The sequence below is a fragment of the Xyrauchen texanus genome, chromosome 14 (genome assembly GCF_025860055.1).
Source record: "Xyrauchen texanus isolate HMW12.3.18 chromosome 14, RBS_HiC_50CHRs, whole genome shotgun sequence".
NCBI lineage: Eukaryota > Metazoa > Chordata > Actinopteri > Cypriniformes > Catostomidae > Xyrauchen > Xyrauchen texanus.
In genome coordinates this window covers 40,828,925-40,855,204 of record NC_068289.1, presented here as the reverse complement: position 1 = coordinate 40,855,204, position 26,280 = coordinate 40,828,925, and the positions used below count along the sequence as shown (strand labels likewise).

The 26,280-nt window shown below is 40.6% G+C and overlaps 1 protein-coding gene across 2 annotated transcripts in view; it reads left to right on the top strand.

Annotated features, from left to right (window-relative positions):
* Window positions 1–26,280, top strand: part of LOC127654743 (RNA-binding motif, single-stranded-interacting protein 1-like) — a 93,510-nt gene that overhangs the window by 14,073 nt on the left and 53,157 nt on the right. Inside the window, exons 1-2 of one of the 2 annotated variants that reach the window (XM_052142074.1) lie at window positions 13,606–13,918; window positions 25,602–25,780. In XM_052142074.1, the coding sequence (XP_051998034.1) occupies window positions 13,865–13,918; window positions 25,602–25,780 (233 nt within the window). In that variant the 5' untranslated portion in view covers window positions 13,606–13,864. Of the gene's footprint in view, window positions 1–13,605; window positions 13,919–25,601; window positions 25,781–26,280 lie in introns of those variants that run through there. The other variant, XM_052142073.1, reaches the window with a different exon arrangement.

Below are 26,280 nucleotides of genomic sequence, written 5' to 3'. Positions count from 1 at the left end.
CAATATGTCACATTAAATGAACAGCATCAACTTATTTGGAAATATAAACATGATATATGAACATAATATATGACATACTACATGCCAAAACATGCAGTATACAACAGTGCACACTACACTGCACAGTATACTGTATCTCACAATGAAATGCGTTCATTGCACAAGGCGTTCTGTTTCACTTGTGCATTAGTTGTAAGCTAGTATTCCATTCCAAACATAGGCCCACACACATCCATACTCTCTCTCTCTCTCTCTCTCTTTCTCTCTCTCTCTCTCTCATTGAGCAGCCGAGAGAGAGGCGTCTTCCTGTGCGACAGTCTTGCACACATGTAAACACACTGCTTTCGTAGCAGTAACAAACTTGCAGCTGTTGCTGTTTGTGTCTACGATGTGGCCTCCGCCGAGAAGATGGAGCCTTCGATTCGAGCACGACAGCCAAGGCAGGAAGGTAGGCAGGGCAGCACTGTTTCAACAATGCAGAAATTGCAAAATTTTCTTTACACAGTGCAAATGAAGCGGGGCAGCAAAGAGAAAGAATGTGGGAGGAAGTTGTCAGAAAGGATCCGTACGTCTCTGTAAGGAAGTCACTGTCTGAATGATTCTCAGTTACAGCTGAAGGCAGGAAAATGCCGAGAATGCAGTCCGGGCCAGTTGCATGCTTACTGTGCATGCTTCAGATGCAGTAGAGGTCAAAAGCGGGAAATGTTTTTACTAGGGCTGTCATAGATAACAACATTTAATCGAGTTAATCACATGACACGCTGATGAATTAATTTGATTAATTGCATATAATTGCATATATCAATATTTGCTGAGAAAAGCCCCCAAATGTAGATAATTCAGTGGCATTCAATTATCGTGCCATTATGAAATACGTAATAAACTGTAGGAAAAGTGGCTTTAAGCTCAATCGTGCCATAATGTTAATTACCTCCCTCGTCCCTCCGCCAGGACCCTTGTTTATAGTTACAGTAATGCAATTAAAATGGGAAAAGGGGCCATTCCATAAACATTAAAATACACACACATAGTTTAGCCTCAGGATGTAAACATTATTCTTGTTAACATGATTGTAGAGTGATAATATTAGGCATTTACTGGCGTTACAACAAAGTTGTAATAATGGATATAACTTTACACAGATGTGGTTATTAAGTAATTTTATCACACTAAAATCATGGTATACATGTGGCTATATTTATAAAATTGCCACATTCACTTTTCCCCCCAACATGTAATTGTGGTAATCAACATTATACCACAAATGCGGTCAATTGAGCTTCACTTGTATTGAACCGGAAGTATTAATTTAACCCTTGTATTGTGTTGCGGTCAAAACTGTCTGATTAACTTTTGAATAAAATTCCGTTACTTTGTTCACACAGGGCATCTGAACACACAATTTTATTTTAGATCATTTTCATTCAATTTTAATGGTTCTATTTCACTTTGTTACTCCTGTTGTGTACCTGGTCAAAAATGACCGCCATTGCAAATTAATATGTCAGACAGCGAGAGTGAGAAAAAGGGACCCAAAAGCAGAGGAACAGTTCAACAGATTTATTTACATTAAATGATAATATTAACTGTACTGGCGAAGACTGGAGATCCTGCAGTAGAGGGAAGGTGTCTTGTGAATGAGTGTGCGCCGTAAAAACACAATGGGCAGATCTGTGAAGAGTATGTTGGTAGATGAGTGTGTGCATTGTGTAAGTCAGGGGCAAATCTGTAGGAATCCTCTGTAGAAGTGTAGTGAGGTGCAGAGAATAATGGTCAGCAGATTTGAAGGTAACCACACTCAAAACACGTGGGCAGAGATGGGCAACCAAACAGATACACAAGACAGGACCAACTAGGCAGAGAGAGTGAGGTAAGTTACTTCACATCAAACAATAATCTAGCAAAGATATGGAGAACACGAAGAGTTTAAGTAGGGAGTGAATTAGAGGAGAACAAGGTTTGTTAGCATGCTAATTAGTGGCATGATCAGCATTCCCCTGAGAACAATCAATGCTCATAAGGAAACACTGATCATGCATGCTGGCTATGCCTGCCAAACATGAGAGAAAATAACAAAACATACAGAATAAACAGATATACTCACTGGAGCCATGACAGTACTCCCCACCCAAGGGGTACCTCCTGGCGTCCCAAGCAGAATTACCTTGCCGGAGGTGAAACTGATCTATGAGGGCACATTCCAGAGGGGGTTGGAAGCCGAGGCTACACTGGAAGGTCAATAACCCTGTAGACGATGACTGCAAGGAGTTGTGGGTGCGCTCGACCTAGACTAAATAATCACTCAAAGAAGACGTGTTACGGGAGGCCATGTAACGCAGGGTCTTTTCCAGTTCCGGATTCACCCGGTCCACTTGCCCATTAGTCTGGGGATGGAACCCAGAGGACAAACTCACAGTAGCCCCCAGCTGTCGACAGAATTCTGCACAAAAACATGACACAAATTGGGGACCTCTGTCAGAAACCACATTGACCGGGAGGCCATGAAAGCAGAAGACGTGGTTAAAGACTGCTACCGCTGTCTCACTGTGGGTAATTTGGGGAGGGGAATGAAATTATCCGCTTTCAAGAACCGGTCCACTACAGTCAAAACGACTGTGTTGCCATGGGATGGAAGATGACCAGTTACAAAATCCATGGCTATGTGTGACCAGAATCTCGAACAGCGGTTGGAGGAGCCCAGCCCGGGGATTACAGGAGGTCTTATTAGTCACGCAGATGGGGCAAGTGGTAATGAACTGGCATACGTCCTGCACAAGCGATGGCCACCAGAAACGCTGTCTAATGAGCATCTGGGTGTGAGTCACCCCTGGATGACAAGTGACGTTGGATTAGGGACCCCACTGTAGGACATGCGTCAGGCTTGACGTTTTTAGAGCCTGGGCAAAAATAATGCCCAACTAGCCTGGCTAGAGTTGAGGTGTTTTGCACTACAGATGTACTCTAAGTTCTTATGATCATTCCACACCACGTAAGGTTCCCCTGAGCCCTCTAACCAATGATTCAACTCACCAAAGGCCAACCGGACAGCCAGCAATTCTCTGCTGGTGTTGAGTGGTGCAAAAAAAGTACACCGATCGGTCCTCCACCACGAGTTACCATCAGGAGTTACCAGAATGTGTGCAGTAAAAAACTGCTCATTTAATTTAGTAAACGTTGCCTCAGCCCTCAGAGACCAGCAAAAGTCAGTGTGGGTGGATGTGATATTCGTCAGAGTCACAGTTGGCTGTAATTTCGAATAAACCTCCGATAAAAGTTAGCAAACCCCAGAAACCTCTGCAATGCCTTGCGAATATCTGGGGTTGGCCAATTGGAGATGGCTCTGGCCTTAGCAGGGTCCATGTACACTCCCTCGGGAGAAACAATGAACCCCAGGAACGGAACTGACTGTGCATGAAAATCATACGTCTCCACCTTGACAAACAGCTGATTCTCAGCAGTCGCTGAAGCACCTGCCTTACGTGCTGGCAGAATAAACATAAGCACGTCATTTACGAGCCCTTGGAAGATGGAGGGGGTGTTGACCAATCTGTAAGGCATAACTAAATATTCAAAGTGCCCAGTGTTAAAAGCCATCTTCCACTTATCCCCTTCCTAATTCAGTGAAATGGTGATTATTATTGTGTAGGTCCAAGACGGACGCTCCCTGCAAGAGTTCGAAAGCCGAGGAAATTAATGTCAAAGGATAGCAATTCTTTACGTGATGTCATTCAGCCCATGATAATCAATACACTGTCTAAGCGAGCCATCCTTCTTCTCCACGAAGAAGAACCCCATCCCTGCCAGCGATGAGGAAGGGCGGATGAGACCGGCTGCCAGAGAATCATTGATATACCTGTAAAAGTCCTCCCTCTTTGGAGCCGAGAGCGAATACAGCCATCCCTGAGGAGGCGAGGTGCCAGGAAGTAATTCAATTGCACAGTCGTACGGATGATGAGGAGGGAGGGTCATGGTACGGGACTGGCTGAACACCAGCCTCAAGTCATGATATGTCAACGGTACTCTGGATAAATCCTCCGGTTTATCCTGCAACGAAACACAAGACTGGACAGGGGAGACAGCAAAATTGCAACAAACGGTAAGGAGTCAAAGCAATAACTGTGTTGGCTGACCAATCTATGTGTGGGGTGTGCTTTACCAACCAAGGGTGATTACTGGAGACGAAGGTGACTGGGTGATGATGGACAGGGGTGTGCCACTGAGGGTGTGGGATGTGATAGGTTCATCCAAATGAACCACGGGAAGCTGGCATTTGGATGCCAAGTCGATGTCTATAAAGTTCCCTTCAGCTCCGGAATCTATCAGGGCAGAGACCGTGTGACAGATAGATCCATGCTGCAGCCAAGCTGGGAGAAGTGTACAAAGACTGGGGGCTTTGTCCAAAGGCGTTGCACTTGCCAGTAACCCCCTTCCTTCTGGCTACGGCAAAGGGCCAGGCGTTGGTCGACATTGATATCCAGATCCACCTAATCATCGAAACGTGCGGGCAGATCGATTTTGTCTTGGATGTCGTCAAAAAGCCCATGCAGAAGCCGGTCCCACTTGACATGGTCTTCCACTCACAAGAAGCAGCCAGGGTGCAAAACTCGATTACATAATCTGAGACTCGTCGATCTCCTTGAGACAGTCTAGATAAAACCCTCACCGCCTCCCGATCGTGAGCCAAGCAATCAAAAACTTGCCAGAGCTCCGTGGAGAAAGCGTGAAAATAGGTGCAACAAGGATGTCTGTTGTCCACCATGGCAGTCCCCTGTTCACTGGCCCTTTCAGTGAGGAGTGTGATCACACATGTCACCTTCATCATCTCCAATGGGAAAGCAGAGGGCTATCATGTGAAGAACAGGGACCTTTGTGAACGGAATTCACTACAGGATCCCACCTCACCTGAATAAGGTGTTGGAGGATTGATACGAGCCTCTGAATGCCCAGGGTCATGTGGAACTGCCGGAGCCGGTGAGGGTGTTTCCTGAGAGGGACCAGCATCTGGAGGTGGGCAGAGTTATTGAATAACTGCGGTGAGCTCAGGGAGCTGCAACGCCATCATCTCTAGAGCCCGATTAGATACAGAGATTTGATCTTGTTAACGTCCCAGCAGGGCTCTCTGCTGAGAGTAGAATAGGTTCCTCCACTGGGTCCATACTTGGCTAGATTATTCTGTCCGAGTGTGAGACAAAGGGACCCAAAAGCAAAGGAACAGTTCAAAGGATTTATTTACAATAAATTATAATGTTATCTGTGCTGGTGAAAATTGGAGATCCCGGCACTGGCTGCAGTAAAGGGAAGGAGTCTTGTGAATGAGTGTGTGCCATAATCGCACAATGGGAAGATCTGTGAAGAGTGTGTTCATAGATGAGTGTGTGCATTGTGGAAGTCAGGAGCAAATCCGTAGGAATCCTCCAGAGAAAAATGGCCAGCAGATTTGAGAGAGTGAGGTAAGTTACTTCACATCAAACAATAATCCAGCAAAGATACTGGGAACATGAAGGGTTTTAGTAGGGAATGAATTAGTAGAGAACCAGGTGTTGCTAGCATGCTAATTAGTAGCATGATCACCGTCCCCCTGGGAACAATCAATGTTCCCATGGAAACACCTGTGAAACATGAGGGAGAGAAAATAACAAAACACACAGAATAAACCAAAAAGTCCTTGGACATGTACACGCACGCACACGCCACACACACACACACACACACACACACACACACACACACACACACACACACACATACACGTAGTGTTTCCATGTTTTATGGGGACTTTCCATTGACATAATGGTTTTTATACTGTACAAACTTTATATTCTATCCCCTAAACCTAACCCTACCCCTAAACCTAACCCTCACAGAAAACTTTCTGCATTTTTACATTTTCAAAAAACATAATTTAGTATGATTTATAAGCTGTTTTCCTCATGGGGACCGACAAAATGTCCCCACAAGGTCAAAAATTTCGAGTTTTACTATCCTTATGGGGACATTTGGTCCCCACAAAGTGATAAATACACGCTCACACACACACACACACACACAACATACAGCATGTGTTGAGCGCCCTTTTGTGTCTTTCCATGGACACATTTTGAGGAATATTTCAATATTTATTTACCATATTATGTTGTGTTTGGGCTCGTTTCAATTGGGACAGTCTGCCGTAAGTTAAGGTATGTCATTTTCTATGTCATATGTACAGTTTGTTTCAGGAAGTAATAAGGAAAAATGTGACAGAAAGACACTCCTGTTTATTATATTTATGTGTGTTTGTGGGAATTTCATACACTAAAACTCACTGCAGTTTGATTTCAGAGTGAAACTAATTTGCTCATTGAATTTTACTAACTGAGACCTTTCCAATAGGGGCTGTTCTCAGTGTGAACTTATTTTTAATTGTTAGTGTATGCGTCAGATGAATGTTTTTGGTTGTTGCAGCATATCTTGATATGCTCTTTTTATATAATAACTGCACTAAATTTACTTGTTAATTGTTAGTTATAGTTTTTTCACCTCTTCGTAGGGCACAGGTCTGTAAAGTCTAGGGAATACTTAGTTTTTCCACGTGTCTCGTGGACAGTCGAGCGATCTAGGCTTACAAAGTGTGCTCTTTTGTCCGTGAGACCATACGGATGTGTTCCACAACTGCTTTGTTATACTCTTTAGTACAGTCAACTCAAGGCACATACACAGACGTGGACTGTCTGCAAGTTTAGAGAATGTAGGCTGCATGCACGCAGACAGTTCGTGCGCACTAGGCTGACATCTAAATTTGCATCTCGCTCACTGTGCATGAGAAGTACCGCCTCGGAAAAACAAAGTATACTTTGGCCTTGACAATGGGATGGTGCGGGTCAGAATATAAAGAAGTTAACATGCTAGCAACACCAAGGTCAAAGGTTTGATTCCCAGGGATACACACGCTTATAAAATATGTACCTTGAATTCACCTCCAAATGCATAAATGTAAATGTCTGTCAGTGTGTGTTCAATATATGTGTGAAATGGATTTATGCACATGTGTGTGTTGGCACATTGGCGGGTTAGAGTGATATATAACAGCTCTCGTAGCCTGTGGGGGAGGCTAAAGCTTTCTTCTTCATTTATTTTCTCTGCACATGCAACAAGGACAGCTGTATCATGTCAGACTGAATCATTTAGGACTGATTTGTGGCCAGCTATTCTCTGTTTTTGCCATGTAGGTCTAAAGGTCCTAGATTTTGTTGAATATCCTTGTTGTTCTAAACCACCGGTTCTCAACCGATTTTACATTGGATATGAAGTGGTGACCTAACTTAGTACCACAACAAATGGATAAACAACAAATGGATAGTCCCGTGACCCTGTCTCACAACTTGTGGCCTTGGTTGAGCTAATGTTTGGTTGGTTGTGCTGTTCAAACAAATTGAGCAATGTTATGAGAGTATCACAGAGCCACAGAGGAATCAACCTACGGATGGCTTAATTATAGTTGCATCTGCATATAAAAGTGGGATAGGAGAAAGTAGTTTAACATTAAGTATTTTAAAAAACTGCAAAAATCATCATTACATTAAGGCACTTGCAATGGAAGTGAATGGGGCCAATTTTTTGAGGGTTTATAGGTAGGAATGTGAAGCTTTCTAGGTTCGGGAGAGAGAAACACACACGGGACCACGCTGTGTGCGTTCGTCTTATGTTATATGTTGTTTTAAGTTTGTGTTTAACATTAAAAGTTATGTTGACTGTTCTGCCGGTTCCCACCTCCTCCTTGCCCGTCCTTTAACTATTACAGGGTATTTTAACATTTACAAATTCGCCCCATTCACTTCCAGTGTAAGTGCCTCACTGTTGCCTCTATTTTGGCTTTTTCGTGGTGATCAACATTATGCAACTTGGATTAAACCCGTAATATTCCTTTAAAATCATCTAAAATGTCCTTTACGCGCTCCTTCGTCCTCCCGCTTTATTTCGCACTCTGACCCTGCATATTGCTGAGTCAGCCCGTTCTATTCGCTCATTTGCTTGTGACATGCTGCCATTACTCAAAAACATGTACACAGCATTGCGAAAGGTGCGAAAAGGTCAACAACATGACCCTGTGTGTCCTTTGAGAGTAAAGAAGCATTTTATTCCACTCGTCCATCCATATCAATTTATCTTTTTTGAAAACATATAAATGTGTGAGCAAAGATAGGCCTAGAGAAATCATAACTAAACACTGAGTAATTAACACAAATTAACTGATGTTTTAAAGGGACAGTACACCCAAAAATGAAAATTCTCTCATTATTTACTCACCCTCATGCCATCCCAGATGTGTATGACTTTCTATCTTCTGCAGAACACAACTGAAGATATTTAGAAGAATATCTCAGTTCTGTTGGTTCATGCAGTGCAAGTGAATGGTGACCAGAATTTTTAAGCTACAAAAATCACATAAGGGCAGCATAAAAGTAATTGTAAAACTCCAATGGTTTAATCCATGTCTTCAGAAGTGATATGATAGGTGTGGCAGATCAATATTTAAGTCCTTTTTTATTATAAATTCTCCTCCCTGTCAGTACGTGGCGATTTGCACAAAGAATGCGAATCGCCAAAAACAAAAAGTAGAAGAATGTGAAAGTGAAAGTGGAGATTTATAAAAAATCAGGACTTAAATATTCATCTGTTTCTCATCCACATCTATCATATCGCTTCTGAAGACTTAAACTACTGGAGCCTTTATGTGATTTTTAGATCTTCAAAGTTCTGGTCACTATTCACATGCTTTTTATGGGCCTACAGAGCTGAGATATTCTTCTAAAAATCTTAATTTGTGTTCAGCAGAAGAAAGAAAGTCATACACATCTGGGATGGCGTGAGGGAATGATGAGATAATTTTCATTCTTGGGTGAACTATTCCTTTTATGGAACTCCTTATTTGCCTCATGGAATTGATTTTCAGGGGCATTTTTACCTTTGTGTGGTCACATTTTTTGTAATTAGATAAAAACACAATCCATTTAAATGCTTAAATTGAAACATTATATTTATTCTCAATTTGTAACATTGAAGGAATACATTCTTAGTCATTACAATTATGGATGTATAAAATCAAATCGACATCAGATGCAAAAAACAATTGTAAATAATGCATAATCTAATTGTAACATTGTACATAATATGTCCCTATACGTTCTAGTTATACACAGAGGTGTATAGTTACAAAGTACACATACTTTGTCACTATTCTTAAGTACAGTTTTTAACTATATATCAAGTATGAATATGTCTGTTTCATCCATTGTACCACCCATTTTTATTCCCAGCATAGTTGAGCTAAACCCAAATAGTCTAAGAGACCCAATTTTGGTCATAACTCAGTTTTGACAAAATGTCTAGTTTATGTTTTCAGTGTGATTTTTAATCTAAGCCACTGTCACAAATAGGAAAGGAGAGGATTTCCAAGGGCAAAGACTCCATGCACTCTGTGGGAATGTAAATGACCTATTTACATTCTAACCATCCACCAAAAGACTGCTGTGTCAGCACGCTTTGGCATAGCTGGGGATTATTGATACCACAAGGTGTTTTCAGTGCTCCTAAAATCAAATTTATATTCGAAACAGCAGGCTGAAATCGAAAATGATGAGCTCAGGGAAAGTTATTTAAGAAGACAACAGGAAATGCAGTGTTTAGATTAGAGGAGGTGCTACATGTTCACCACAGAGAGAGAGAGAGAGAGAGAGAGAGAGAGAGAGAGAGAGAGAGAGAGATGAGAGAGAGAGAGAGAGAGAGAGAGAGAGAGAGAGAGAGAGAGAGAGAGAGAGAGAGAGAGAGAGAGAGAGAGATGACTTGAGGCACGGTGGTTAGCACTGTTGCCTCACAGCAAGAAGGTTGTGGGTTCAAACCCTGGTTGCCCCGGCCTTTCTGTGTGGAGTTTGCATGTTCTCCCCGTGTCTGCGTGGGTTCTCTCCGGGTACTCTGGCTCCCTCCCACCATCCAAAAGACATGCAGGCTAGGTTAATTGGTGTCTCCAAAAAAAAAATTGCCCTAGGTGTGGATGTGGATGTGGAGGTGAGTGTGAGTATATGTCTGTCTATGTGTGGCCCTGCGATGGACTGGCGACCTGTCCATGGTCGCCAGTCCCGCCTTTCGCCCAATGTTAGCTGGGATAGGCTCCAGCCCCCCGCGACCCTGTACACAGGATAAGCGGTTGACGATGGATGGATGGATGGATTTTTGTTGTTTATATATATAAGATGACACGACTTGCATGGTGTTAGTATGTACTGTATAGAATGCAATGGATAATTGATGCATGATGTTGCCACATACATCTTTATTTTGTGATTAATATCAAGATTTTAGGTTTAAATTTAGATGAATGTATAAATGAAAGTGCATCACTGCTGGAAGAATAGTTTTTTTCGTTTTCGTTTTGAATGTTCTGCTGGTGTTCCAACAAGACTTTTTCACCAGCTTAACCCTTTAAGAGTTCCTTGGTTAACCGCAGCATTACCAGAAAAAACATATCAGTCCACCAGCTTCACCAGTTACGTTTTGGTTCTGGTGAAAAACTGGCAACAAACCAGCCTAGACCAACATGGGAAATTTTCATTTCAGAAGGAATATCTTCAGTCCTTAAACTGAACCTTTATTTATTTGTATTAAATTTATATTCCGGGTTCCATAACAGTTGAGCTCAATCGACAGCATCTGTGGCATGATGGTTGATTACCACAATAATTAATTTCTAATCATCTCTTCTTTTCTTTAAAAAAGCAAAAAACAAGGTTACAGTGAGACACTTACAATGGAAGTCAATGGGGCCAATTTTTGGACGGTTTAAATGTGGAAATGTGAAGTTTATAATTTTACAAATGCACTTCTTCTGTTAAAATTGTGTATTATTTGAGCTGTAAAGTTGTTTAAAAAATGTTTTATGGTAATGTTAGGGTTTTAGGGTTTGTTGACATGAGAGATTGACAATATATCGGTTTTACCGATGAATCGGTGCCTATAGTTGCTTTTTGGAACGATCGGTTATCTGCAAAAATCTATGTCGATAGTTGAAGATAGTTTTTTCATAATTTTGTCATGTCAAAATAAGAGTCCCCAGTGTGTTTCGGGCATGTTTATACTTAAAATCCCATGTTATGCAAACAAATCTTAATTTTCTTCTGGTTATTATTGGTTCATGTTTGGTCAAACAAAAAATGACATCTGGAATTTTTGTCATTTTGGATTCTTTGTCTTTGCTCGCATTTTTTTCTTCTTTTTTTTTTTTACTATCACCAATTTATCGGTTTTTGGCCTCTCCCACCACCTTAGTTATCAATATCAACAAAATCCGCCAGGGACTAAAAATGTTACAAGGAACAAAAACTAAAAACTAAAATGAAAAAGTTTTGGCAGAACATAACTGAAAATGGGAACAAAATGATTTTCAATTGTTTCGGAGTGAAAACGTTATTTTTCAATGTTGGTAAATGGTTTTCCATAAAACCAAAGGCAAAAGGGTTTCTCACAGTGACTTTTTGGCACTACACCACTTCATGTTGCCCAACAAATATTAAACATGTGCTTTGATCCATCACAAATGTATTTACCTAATTGCCTGTTGTGGATGTCGCATTCTGTGAATGAAGACCATTTTTAACAACTATGTATAATTACTACATATGCATACACAACCAATCCAGGAACAAGGAAAACATTAGAGGTAAAAGTACATTTCTCAGTTGTTTTCAAGTCTTCACTGATTTATTGTTAGATGTGATACATTAATACAGATTTGATGCTACCGTGTTTTGTCTGAGAAGCAGATTCACCGTTTTCGCTTAGAACGAACCGAAATGAATTTTATTTAAAATGTTAGTCCCTGAAACCCAGTATCGGTCGACCTCTAGTTGACATTATCGCCAAGGCAACAAAGCTGTAAAATTGGCTACAACTTTACACAGAAAAGGTTAGTGAGTTATCAAGGTCATCACATTAAAATCATGTTAACACGTTTATTGTTTATGTCTTGTGGCTATACTTTTCAAACAGAGAGTATTTTCCATTGTAACTGCCACCCTGTCATATTTCACAAACATGTCCACTTTCCGATAGTATTTCAAGTCGACTATTCGGACAATAACAAGGTCATGGGTTTGATCATTTCAAGTTGAATACCCTTTAATCACTTTGGACAAAAGTGCCTGCCAAATGCATAATTATATATGTCAACTATCTATTTATGTTCCTTTGTATTTATTGAACCACTGTGTTGAACTCATTTCTCTGAATGAAAATAGGAGTTTTACTAATATGATGCATTCCTATATATTATAGATCCCTGTAGATGTTGACCATATCCATAAAGCATTTTCCTTGAAGATAGTAAGGTTGACTTACAATTAATGTTAAGCAATCAACAATAACAATTTAAACTAAAGTGGTCAACAGCCAGAAATGGATACTCACTGTCATAATTTTAAAAAAATGACTGTATTATATTAATGAGAATCACCATTAGGGATTATGAAGAATGACAAAAACAAAACACACACAAAAAAAAAAGCGCAATGTCTTTATTGTCATGAAAATTGTCACAATGCAAAAATAAATAAAAATAATGTTTTTTACTTTTTTTTTCTTTTCTTTTTTCATGTTTTAACTCCAATAGACCTTTTTCACAGACTATAGTGACTTCCCCCTTATTTAGCAGCGTAAATCTAGCATACTTTTTTATATGAAAATGTTTTTAAATATTGAGTATAAGTTTATAACAGGCATTGTGTTATATTACCCTGGAATTACTTTAAAAAAATTAATTACCACAGCTGCGAGGGGGTTTCTATTACAGCTGCTGAGAGAGTGACAGTAAATTTGGCATCTTCTCCCATCCTGTCTTAATCCTCTAAATTTTTTCTTCTTCTGGAAAGTCATTCAAACGTAATAGTGGATTTTTTTATATTGCTCTTGGAGCAAATGGGTAAGTGAAAATAATATTTGCTGTGGTCTCCCGTTCATTGCTGTCAAAGTTTACCCTGCAGTTCATGTACCAAAACCCTGAATGTAAAAAAGGTCTATTGCACTCAAAGATATTGCACCCAAGTCTGTTTACATAAACTCTTCTACAAATTAATAACACAGCATAAAAATAGGTTGACACTTATGCTAACTTATTGTCAACATGAATAGACCATTGGCCATAATAGTTCACTCATTATTATTATTATTATTATTATCTCAGTTTCAGTTATTCTGTGTTCTCCTTTCAAGCACAGTTAAATCAGCACATAGAGAACATATCAAATTGTAAAACCACAAAACCTTATGGCCTCACTCAAGAATGTGAAGTATGCAAGCCGAAGGCGACCAATGCCAGCCAAAGGGGGGCAGTGAAATGTCTTATCGTATCCTTCGATACATTTGAACTCTTTACAATTTTCATAGTGAACAGAAATGTATAAACATGGCCACACAATCTAAATAATCAGTAATATTCTTCCAAAAAGAAAGCTGTTTTTAATTTATTTAATGTTAGTTGTGTGCAAATCCCTCCTATGAAGAGAGTGCAATGGTTGCTTCCAGAGTGGGAGGTGTTGTTGAGTGGAGGAGTCACCGCAGATCAATGAACTGCGCGGAGCAGACGGGCTTGGCACACCAACAACAGTGAGCGTCCTCTGGTATATATGCTGCTCATCCTTCCGCAACATATAGTTTGGTTCCCGGTGTTAAAGATAAGTCAAAGCGGGATTATATGACATCACAGCTCGGTTTCTATGTTTGATAGAGCCAGATATACAACTTTACCCTCTAATCTCTCGGATACTAGCACGCACAACAAGACTGAAACGTTTGAAAGAAACTGTTTCGTCCGTCGGCGAAGATTCGCTAGTTGACGATGATTTTTGCGAATTCTGGCCACCCAGTGAGGACGTCGCATTATCGTAAACAGGTACACATGTAACCACAGTTCACTTTAACTGTGGCCTTCTTTGTTGTTTGTTGTTGAAAGTGTGGAAGTGTGGGTTTAAAGTCATAATTCAAGATTTTTCGCGTAAATGAGTTGTTTGCGGAAACTGTTATGGCGTTTTCGCACTTTTATAATAACAGTAACAATGTAACATTCGAATGGAACGTTCGGGGCAGGACTTGCGATGATTGGCAGATGGAAAACTAATACTAGCGTTCTTTAAAGAACACGATGAAACTAATGAATAAATAAAAGCTGTCATTTCTTGCCTTTCCGATAGGTGTGCTTTGTTATGTTTGCGTTTAGTTCTATTGTGTTACAGCGCTCGCTCTCATTCACAATTTTATCATCACACCTCGTCCACCCCCTCTTAATCAAACTCGTCCCACCGGTTTATAAATAGGCCTGTATTTGATCAAGTTTTTACGTGTCTCGTGCGCGTCACATTTTCTTCCGATGGGAATATCCATTCACAGCCCTGCCTACCTTCCTGTTGTGCAGTTAATCCACTTAACCCGACCTGTAATGGTCAAAAGTCACAGTGCTGAATTAATGCATCCTGTGTGCTCTCAAATGACATTATCTTCAATAAACTAGTCTCTAACCTCACTGAATCCATGCAAGCATACATGTGTTTCATGTGCATAACACATTCTTATTATTGTAAATAGTTGTAGTGCCTTCGATTTCAGTTGATTTAAATGAAAATAATGTTATTACAGTCATTTTAAGGTAATGTCGTTAAAAATAACTCTTATTTACAGGAATGAGAATCACCATTTAGATGAATGTGAATGACAAAAACACATCTGAATGCATTATGGTAATGGGAATCAGATGGAAATATGCTTAATTGCGATGAAAACAGTGTCACAATACAAACAAATCTCTAAAATAGCCTTTATTTACTTCATGTATTACTGATTTGGGGTGAAATGGGACCTGGGCATGTTTTTGTGACATTCACCCTTTTACAGGTGAGAATTTGGGGAAAATTTGGTTAATCGTCATGAAAATAAAATCACATTTAGGGCTGGCACTGACATGCAATTTTATTTATTATAATTTTTTTGGGGGGGGGGTTTGAAGTGGTTCTCTCTTCATTTGAGCGGAAGGGGGTGTCACAAGTTTATGGAAGGCACAAGGAAAATCTTGGGGAGCAATGCCCCACCAAGCCCCCCTTGTTACCCGGCCATGGTAACAATGGAGAAAAAAAAAAAGTCATAATGGTCCATATATATATATATATATATATATAAGAAATTGTGATGCAAAACATAATTTCTTTATTCTTCTAATTTTGTAATTAAATGTGACATTTTTGTGACATTCACCCTTGTAGCCTACAGGTGAGAATTTGGGGTAAATGTGCTGGAAAATAAGGGAAGATGCACATTTTGGGGGGCATTTGGATCTTAAGGGTGGGCAAGTGGTTCTCACTTCAATGAAGGAAGTGGTGGGTGTAAGAAGTTTATGAGTGGCACAAGGAAAATCTAAAGATCAATGCCAAAAAAATCTAAATGGTCCAAATATTGAATTATTTTTCTTAATGCAAAACGTAATTTCTTAGTTGTTCTGATTTTGAAGTTAAATGTAACCTGGATAAGTTTTCGTGACATTCACCCTTTTACAGATGACTCTGAGTTATCAGGTGACCGTATCAGTGAATCACAATGGAATTAGTGTTGCTTTTCAAGCTGCGGAATCCTTGATGAATTACGTGTTGTGAATTGCATGCTTTTGGTGCATCTTCTAATGATGGAATTTGATTAATCAGCAGCACGGTTACAGACTGACTGCTTGATAGAAAAGGGGGGCGGGCTTGCTAGTCACTCAAGAGGATTATGCATATATTCATAGCCCGGGTTAACTGCCGAGCACTCTGAGTAGAGTGAGGGCGGTTACTGGAAGTTCAGTATATTTCCAGCACGGATATTATGGGCTGACTGAGTCTGTGGTGCTCTGATAAGATGCCAGACTCTCCCCGCCGAGCTGAATAGTCAAACAGATGTGCGTTACAAACAGGCTTTGAGTTCCTAAGAAAAGCCAGTTCCACTCTGGGAATGTGTTGCTTTTCATCAGGGAAGAGGAACTTACAGGGGAAACACTAGTTTCTTTCCCTCAAAGATGTTCTTTGTCCATTTGTAGGCCCAGTTAATGCCACATTTCCTTTTTGGAAGACTGTTTTATGATGCAATGGTCAGATGAGTTGTTCTGCTTTGTTTTTGAGAGGTTGTCCTAAAAACAGATGAAGTCATGGCATGACAAAATGTCTCCCTGTTTTCTTGGACCTTGTATGCTAAAAAAAAATAATATATATTTATACAGTGGGATTGTAAAGTCTTAGACCACATTGAAAATGTGGAATTTTAGTTCATTTAAACAAGGAAATTAATTGAAGTTTTAGAAATTTGAAACGTTTTTCGACTCTTTCTTGGTCACGGATCAAATGTAAGCACATTTGTAATGTTGACCAGACGTTGACCTCCCTTATTAAAGCACACAAGAGGCTCTTTGGAATGTCTCAAATCATTCGGGATTACATTAAATAATCAAGTTTTGCACAAACTTGTGGAGTTCATGCCAGCTCGAGTGCATGCACACTAAAATACCAGATCAGTGAAGTCAGATTCTGGAATTAATGACTCTAATGAGCCAGTACTTCTGAATCTACAGTACAAAATATACAACGTGTCTCTCCCATGTAGTCCAATTCCTAAATGAATAACCTTTATGAGCCAGTTCTTTTGAATCTACAGTTCAAAACACAGCACAACCAGTGTAGTCCGATTCCCTAACAAATGACTCTTGTGTTGGTTCTTTTGAATCTACAGCGTGACCGGTACGATGATGCGTGAGAGCAGCGCTGCAGTTCGTGTCTGTCTGAGGAGAGGAAGAATTACACAGATCACAGTCCAGATGCACTCTAAACTTTCCAAATAACTTCAAGTGATGTAGATCGCAAAGAATGAGGAAAAGTAAATGAGTAAAAATAGAAGCACTCTCGTTGTGGAATAAGTGGAGCTGCCGCTCCCCTGAAGCAAAACTTGTGTGTCGAGCGTCTTTAAAGGAAACGGTGTTGCATCTTTTATATTTAATGCATTATAGCTTTATCAAAGTTCAAATAATATGGAAGCAGATCATGTAAATTACTACAAACTCTGAAACTGGCATTTTTCTATGCGGTCAACGCCTCTTCTATGAGTTGCCCGAATGTCCCGATCTAATGCACCTGACTGATGAACACTCAGTCAAGGGACACTCATCCCTCAAGCACAAACGCTTAATGCATTAAGATTATATAACGTGATGGCTAGTGACTTATTGAATGATAATGTGAGTGGAGTGAAAATTTAGTGGTTGTGTGAGTGGAGTCCAGAGTGATTTTTCCAGCCTTTTTCCTCACTCTGGAAGTGTTCAGTTCTTGAAGGGGGGGCAGGGGGCAACCAATAATCCTCTCAGCAGTCCGAACTGTGCTTTGTGGTCTTCTGATATCTGGTTTTGTAGCTGAACCAAACCAGACAGTTACTGAAGTGCAGCGGACAGATTCAATGACTGCAGAGTAGAACTGTTTCAGCAGCACTGGTGGCAGGTTGAACTTCCTCAGCTGGCGAAGGAAGTACAACCTCTGCTGGGCCTTTTTCACAATGGAGTCAATGTGGGTGTCCCACTTCAGGTCCTGTGAGATGGTAGTTCCCAGGAACCTGAATGACTCCACTTCTGACACAGTGCTGTTTAGAAGGGTGAGGGGGGTCAATGGTGGGGTGTTCCTCCTAAAGTCCACTATCATCTCCACCGTTTTGAGCATGTTCAGCTCCAGGTTGTTTAGACTGCAACAGATAGCCAGCTGCTCAACCTCCCTTCTGTATGCAGACTCACCATTATCCTGAATGAGGCAGATGACAGTATTCATCTGCAAACTTCAGGAGTCCTTAGTAGTGCAGTTGTTTGTGTACAGGGAGAAGAGTTTTGGGGATAACACATCACACCAGTGCTGATTGTACAGGTGCTGGAAGTGAAATTCAGCACAGGATTTTAGTCAAGTGGGTGAAACACCATCTGGGCCCTGTGCTTTTCTTGTCTTTTGTTTCAAGACCCGGCACACATCCTCTTCACAGATCTTAAGTGCAGGTTGAGTAGCAGGAGGGGGAGGAGGGTGGTTGTAGGAGGTGTTGATGTTTGTGTGCCGTGAAGGTCAGAGCGGGTGTGAGGGGTGAAACTGGGATTTTCAAATCTACAGTAAAACACATTCAGGTCGTCAGGCATTTGTTGATTCCCTACAGTGTTGGGGGATGGTGTCTTGTAGTTAGTAATGACTTTCAGGCCACTCCACACTGATGCAGGATTGTTAGCTGAAAACTTGTTTTTCAGCTTTTCAGAATCGCTTCTTTTAGCCATTCTAATCTCCTTTGTCAGTCTGTATTTGGCCTGATTGTACTAGATATTATCCCCTCTTCTGTAAGCATCCTCTTTGGCAGTTCTGTTGTAAATCATGGTTTGTCATTGTTGAATGCTAAATAAGTCCTAGTAGGAATGCACTTATCCTCACAGAAACTGACATATGTCACAGTATCTGTGAGCTTGTCCAGACTAGTGTCTTGCAGCTTCAAAAACACTCCAATCAGTGCAGTCAAAGCAAGCTTGTAGTTCCAGCTCTGCTTCATTGGTCCAGCTTTTTACAGTCTTTACTACAGGTTTAGCTGATTTAAGAGTCTGCCTGTAGGTCGGAAGATGAACCAGACAATGATCAGAGAGTCCTAATGCTGCTCTAGTGACAGAGCGATATGCATCCTTTAATGCTGTGTAGCAGTGATGCAGTATATTTCTGTCTCTGGTGGGGCATGTAATGTGCTGTTTGTATTTTGGCAGTTCACTGGTGAGATTGGCTGCGTTAAAATCGTTGAGAATTATAATAAGTGAGTCCTGGTATTGTTGTTCTGTTTCTGTGATCTGATCAACCAACTGTTGCAGTGCTGCATTCACACACGCTTGTGGAGAAATATCAACACTGACCAAAATAAACGAGGAAAACTCACGCGGCGAGTAGACATGCTTACAGTTGATAAAGAGCGCTTCCAAATTAGGACGGCACATCTTCTTAAACGTTGTTACATCTGTACACCAACTTTCATTGATGTAAAAGCATGTTCCACCACCTCTCGTTTTCCGCGCTAAACCCGCAATACAATTAATTCTGAACAGCTGAAAGCTCGGTAGATGTAACTCGTTGTCGGGAATGGCTTTGCTCAGCCAGGTTTCTGTGACGTACAAGGCAGCAGAGTTTGAAAAGTCCTTGTTTTACGGGCGAGGTAATATAGTTTGTCCGTTTTGTTAAGAAGAGAGGGGAGATTTGCTCGATGAATACTAGGCAGCATGGTTCGAAAGCCACGCTGACGAAGCACGACCAGTGCGCCGGCTCGCTTCCCTTTCTTGCATCTCGTTGCACGCTTGAACAACACAGCTGCGCCTCTGACTAAAATATCCAGAAAAAGGTCAGAATAGTCAAAAACCAGGAAAAGATGGTCTGTTATGTGCTGCTGAATGTTGAGAGGTTCATCCCTGGTAAAACTGATTGGAAAAAAATGACTAAACACAGGATAAACTAACAAAAACAAGAGAGCTCCACACCGAGGCTGCCATCTGTGGCGCCATCTTGTATCCTTGTAAAAGATTTAAACAAACATTATCTCCATTAACTATAATGTAAATCATACTTTTTTACTTCCGTTTTGTTTTTACAATGTTTTAATGTACACTTACATGGATTGTCTTGTTAAATAAAATATAATATTTACCCATACATTGTAAGGTAACTACTAGTCTCATGACACGAGGAAAGAACACTAGTAGTTACGAGTTGAGTGGTGGTGGTGTAGTGGTCTAAACCAGGGGCGTTGCTAGGATCTTGATACATTGGGGGCTTAGCCCAGTCCCCACCCCCCACCCAGTCCCCGCCCGCCCGCCCGCTTTTGGTAACTACTACTTCTACTCATAGGCACATAATAATAAGCAATAATAATATAAATCCCCAGGAAATGTTGGCCATTAAACACTTCATTTCCTGCATTCAGGTGCATTTTTTTAGCATTTTAAATGATAGGTAAAAAGATAGAATGCTTTATTTGTAGAACTGTAACAGCTATTCACAGAAACACAAATAAATAATACATGAATATTAAATAATTAATAATGTATCCTGAATTTTACTTGTAACATTGGATAATGGGAAAAGGTAGAGGTGACTTGAGTCAGTGACATGAATCTAATTATCTATTAATCTAACCAAATTAACCTCAAAAACATGAAGTTTAGTACTGTTTTCCGAGCTCACTCACTTTGGGATTGTAGCCGAGGCCGTTTGCTGGCCTCAGGAGGTGGAGGACTGCCGTCTTGACGGCGCTTAAAAAATTGCTGGATATCCATTTTTACATTAGACGTTTGGGCTAGTGAGTGACGGATGAATCTTGATGCAGTCTGCTGCTTCCTGCTGATTGGTCAACAAGACAGCACGCTGTTTATAGCTGGTAGTAGTCAATATCGATGCACGCGCATGGAGCGCATTATGAAAGACTTCGTCTTAGGTTTAAACAACCTATGAAACTATTAATGAACAATATGAAACTAAAGCGACATAAGCTTAATTTAAAATGGCTTAGGAACTATCTATTTAGAGGTGGATAAACGCAATTTAGAGGTGGATAAACCCACTTTGGAGGTGGGTAAACGCTATTTCGAATTTTGGGAGGTGCGTGCTGGCGTTTATGTGTGTTTAGCCTCCACTACATCCCTGAATAACGTTAATTTACACATCGTGTTTCAATCGCCAAATCAGATGTATAGGCTACTTCATCTACATTCCTCACGAGAAACGGATTATGGCTCACAAAATGGATTAGCTATAGGCGAAATTGTAAGGTCCCACGTACTTTATATATACAGTACATGTTCTGCATTAATACCACAGTGAGTAACTTACAGGGCTAGTAATTTAGACCAGGGTTTGCTTAAGAGCCTTCACCGACCTGAGCTTAATGATGAGGGAACGGCGCCAGTAGATAACTCTTCTTGCCCCCTCGTATCGTTCATGACTTTTTAAAAAGTGTCTAATGTCCATAATAGCTACCACCAGAAGCCACAAACAACAATGAGAGTCAAGCCCTAAACTAAAGCTGTAAGTTAACGGATGACTCTTTCAGGCTCTCTCCTCTGGTGCGCACTCTAAATACAAGCATTCTGTAACCATAGTAACTTTGATCTGCTTGAACACATTTTAATCGTCTTTAATACATGATTCCGAAGGATAGATTAAAAGACCCGGTACATTTTTTTTAAATAAATACAAAATTATTAAAAAATAATAATAATTATCAATAAATGCAATTTTTTGAGATCCGGGGCTATAAAAAAAACATCCGGGGCTGAAGCCCCGGATGCCCATGTCTAACGACGCGCCTGGTCTAAACCACATAACTGGTAAACTGTTAATCAGAAGGTCGCTGTTTGATCCCCACAGCCACCACCATTGTGTCCTTGAGTAAGGCACTTAACTCCAGGTTGCTCCGGTGGGATTGTCCCTGTAATAAGTGCACTGTAAGTCCCTTGGATAAAAGCGTCTGCCAAATGCATACATGTAAATGTAAATGTGAGAAGTAATTAATAAAGCGTGGGAGTCACATTGAGCGATTGCATTGAAAACACACTGGAAAATAGCAGAAAATGTGTTGAGTCAGAATGTACAGAACCTAAAACCTCATTACAGAGAATTTCATAGACATAACTTGTTAAACAAAGCTTTACTTTCTGCTGCGTGCCTCAAACGAAACTCTGAATATCTTTAAAATATTCACTAAACTGTTCATCTTGGGCAAACGATCTGATTAATTCATCCTCAGAAGTGCTCATTGTATCAAAGCAGAACCTTGTGAACAAAACTCGGCTTCCAGGTCGACTAATATGTCCTGTGTGCGTCTACTCACGGAAGCTCCATCGAACCATGCAATCAGATTTGCGCTAAGTGGTTCGAGAAAGCGTTTTGCGTGCTATATGCATTCGTTTCAGAACAAACTGTGGGCCTGTGAGCTCTGAGGCTGAGACTTATGAACTACCATCCAGACTTCTTGTTTTGTTTTTTACTGTAGCATTTATTTTAATTTCTTTTCAAATGACAAAAAAATAACAACGAACTTCCTGTTAATTTAATGGAGTAGCACAAATTTGATATAATAGATGGAAATGGTGGCAGACAGTTTTACGCTCTTTGAAGGGCATCCAGTGAACTGTGTCACTGCTGCATTCCAGAGATTCCGAACACTTCCTCCTCCTTGTTACTTCCACAAAAGAGCGCAAAGGGCTAATCATAGTTTAACAGCGAGGGCACTTGAGCAGGAAGACCTCCACGGCTCAGAACATCTGTGTCCATACACACAGGACGGAAGAGATGTCTTTACCACACAAGAGCTCTTTTATAGTACAGAGAATGAAGCCAGCAAAGCGTTGACCTCCAAAGCCTTTTCAAACATTCCCAAAGATTTTCTCTGCCATTGGCTTTACATTCAGATAAAGCTGTTTTTTTCATATGGATCATCACGTCTAAACAATTTGATGTTGGTATAGCAGTAGATTGGACTGTGTTTTGTGTTCATTTTGCTGGGCTACAGTCCACACATACTGTGCTGATGAAGAAACTTGCGTTATGCGCACTACGCGAGTTGCAGCAGCACGTGGAATACCGAAGTATATGTTTCACCTATTAGAGATAAACCTGCGATATTTGGGGTCTGTTGCGCATCTGCTTATATCTAGCTCAACCAGAGATGTCAAGCTATTACGTCTTGATCAACACCACAGACAAAGCTCATCCTTTGACTTCCTGCACCACGTTCACTTCCTTGATATTCTGAAAGCATGCTCTCCGTCAGCTGGGCTCCTGGGTCAGAGCTGCAAGCCCCTGTGGACCCACTTTAATGCTGACAGCAGCTTTCTGAAGCAGGAGACACTGCACTGCAGATATGGATCAAAGTGCTGCCAGATATACATCTTCACAGTGGACACCTCCCTAATACTGACAAACAGGCCCGGTGTAACATTTGAGCTGAGGAGATTCTGTGCACACAGGAAGTGGATCCTCTGCGCACACACTTCCTTCGTGACCGGATTTATTTCAGAGCTTCAACATTCTTGTCTTGTTTTTCTTGTTAGTCTGGCTAACCCTAAACTAACTAATTTTGGTTTACTAAGTTCTCCAATAGAGCCGACCCTTGGTGTTTGTACTTGCATATTAGACTAGATGTCCAACATTTGGAGTTATTCTTTATTAAGGTTGTAGATCTTTTGGAAAACATCAATCTACAGTGGCAACTAAAGTATGTGAACCCTTTGGAATTAGCTGGTTTTCTGCATTAATCCTTAAAGGTCTAAAAATGCTTAAGATAATACCACACAAACAATTATAATCTTTCATGTCTTATTGAACACATCCCATGAAACATTCACAGTACTGGAGGAAAAAGTAAGTGAACCCTTGTATTGAATAACTGGTCGATCCTCCTTTGGCAGCAATAACCTCAACCAAGCGTTTCTGGATTAGACCGGCACAACGTTCAGAAGGAATTTTGGATCATTCTTCCTTACAGAACTGCTTCAGCTCTGCCATATTCTTATGATTTCTGGTGTGAATGTCTCTCTTGAGGTCATTCCACAGCATCTCTATCGGGTTAAGGTCTGGACTCTGACTGGGACACTCCAAAAGGTGGATTTTCTTTATTTGAAGCCTTTCTGTAGGGGATTTACGTCGATGTTTAGGGTCATTGTCCTGTTGCGTCACACAACTACTGAGCTTAAGCTGTTGCACAGACACCCTGACTCGATGATAGCAAGTGGTCCAACCCCCGAAGCAGCAAAGCAGCCCCAAACCACGATGTTCTCTCCACCGTACTTCACCATTGGGATTATGTTTTCATGTTGTTATGCAAGGCCCTTTTTATATCATACACCGATCAGCCACAACATTAAAACCACCTGCCTTAATATTGTGTAGGTCCCCCTTGTGCCGCCAAAACAGCGCATCTCAAAATAGCATTCTGACATGATATTCTTCTCATGTTGTTCCAAACCCATATGAGACTAACATTCTACCCAACATCTCTTTTTGTGTTCCATGGAAGAAAGTCATATGAGTTTGGAACAACATGAGGGTGAGTGAATGATGACCATATTTGGTAACATTTTAGGTTGTAATAAGGTTGTATTTTGTAACATTAGTAAATGTATTAAGCTGGACTGGGTATTGATACAGTTCTCCCGATTTGATTCGATTTTGATTCATTTGGGGGTATTTCAGAGATAATGTCCATTTTGCTTGGTTATGAAAAATTCTCTCTCAGCAATTAATTATACTGGAGTCTTTCTGTCTTGGTACATTACTAAGGGTGGGCAAAAATACAGATTTTCTGATGGATTTAGAATGAGCTCGATATCGATTCTTAAATACCAAGATATATCTTTTACTCTATGCGCAACCCTCCACTACAATGAGATGAAGTCACTCGCATTTGCAACCAAATTTCACGCTATGCGACTAAAAATGTATATATTTGGCCAAAAGCTGGTATATATTTATTTCACTCACCAGTAATTGTGTAGTGTAGTGGTGAAGTATTCAGCAGCGAGATCCTTTCGCTGTATGTTGAGAGTAAAAGTTGTTCCGTGTAATGTGTATCCAAAGACAAGATCCATGCAATCAATTTGTCATTGAATTATGTCTTTTTTTTAATCGTTTGTTATATACAGTCAATTGTTGATCAAAAACAACAAATAAGAAACATTCTTATCACAGCTGTGATAAAGCCATTCGAGTCCATTCTTGATAACATGCGCTCTCATTCACTCTTTACAGAAATGCAGGTTTTCTTAAAGAGACAGTACCAGTTTTTAGCACGTGTTCAACCAATCATTTTAAATACTTGTAAATAGTACAAATGATACAGTTAAACAATAAAAATGTAACGAAGTATAATACTTTTTTAAAAGCTAAAATGTGACCAAAATGTTGTAAAACTAAGAAAATATAACTAGTAAAATTTATATTTGCGTAATTTACCTAGTAATAAGGTCCCCTGTATGATTAAGAGCATTAGCTGGGAGAGAATTTCTTTTATATGTAAGCAAAATTGGCATTATAACAGAAATATACCCCTTTGAATCGAATTGGGAAATCTGTATCAATACCCAGCCCTATACATACGAAACAAATGTATCTAACAAATGTTATTTTATTATTAGTTTTTCATCATTTTGGTCACATTTGAGATTTTTCAAAGTGTAACATTCCTTCAATAAATATGTCTTGAAACTGCACATATTATATTGCTTAATCGGTACTGTCTCTTTAAGAAAAGCGGCAGTTCAGCGAGCGTCCCACAGAGGTGTCTAGTTGAGCGCATATCAACCAGAGTCGCATGTCTTCTTTACTGCATCTGATTAGAATAAATGTTTCATGCTAGTCATTCTTTTTCTGTCCTATACATTTGTGAAGATACTCTCCCTTTTGCTTTGTTTTCTGGTTTCCACTCCACCGTAAAGAGAACCTGCTGTTTACTTTTCACTCGCCTTTTTTGTTTTGTCTTTCCTGTCTGACCGCAGTTTGTTTTGTGTCTTTTTCCGGTAGCCCCCTTTTGGCCACACCTCCCACCCAATGGCTCCGCCCAGTCCTGGAACCAACAGCAGCACTAATCACAGCAGTAGCAGCAGCACTGCCGGCTGGGAGCAGCTCAGCAAAACGAACCTGTACATCCGTGGATTACCCCCAACGACCACTGACCATGACCTGGTCAAACTCTGCCAGCCGTGAGTACCACTTTACCATTCATCATTGATGAGAGATATTGATTTGATATTGATTCATCCCCTCATTGTGTGTGTGTGTGTGTGTGTGTGTGTGTGTGTGTGTGTGTGTGTGTGTGTGTGTGTGTGTGTGTGTGTGTGTGTGTGTGTGTGTGTGAGAGCGAGAGTGTGTGTGTGTGTGTGAGAGCGAGAGTGTGTGAGAGTGTGTGAGAGTGTGTGAGAGTGTGTGAGAGTGTGTGAGAGTGTGTGAGAGTGTGTGAGAGCGAGAGTGTGTGTGTGTGAGAGCGAGAGTGTGTGTGTGTGAGAGCGAGAGTGTGTGTGTGTGTGAGAGCGAGAGTGTGTGTGTGTGAGAGCGAGAGTGTGTGTGTGTGAGAGCGAGAGAATGTGTGAGAGAGAGAGAGAGTGTGAGAGAGAGAGTATGTGGTTTCCCCCAAAACTATGGTCAAGTAGTCGGGCTCAATTTTTTAAATGAACAGCTTTCTCTTTGCTACTTGGTTTGTTTT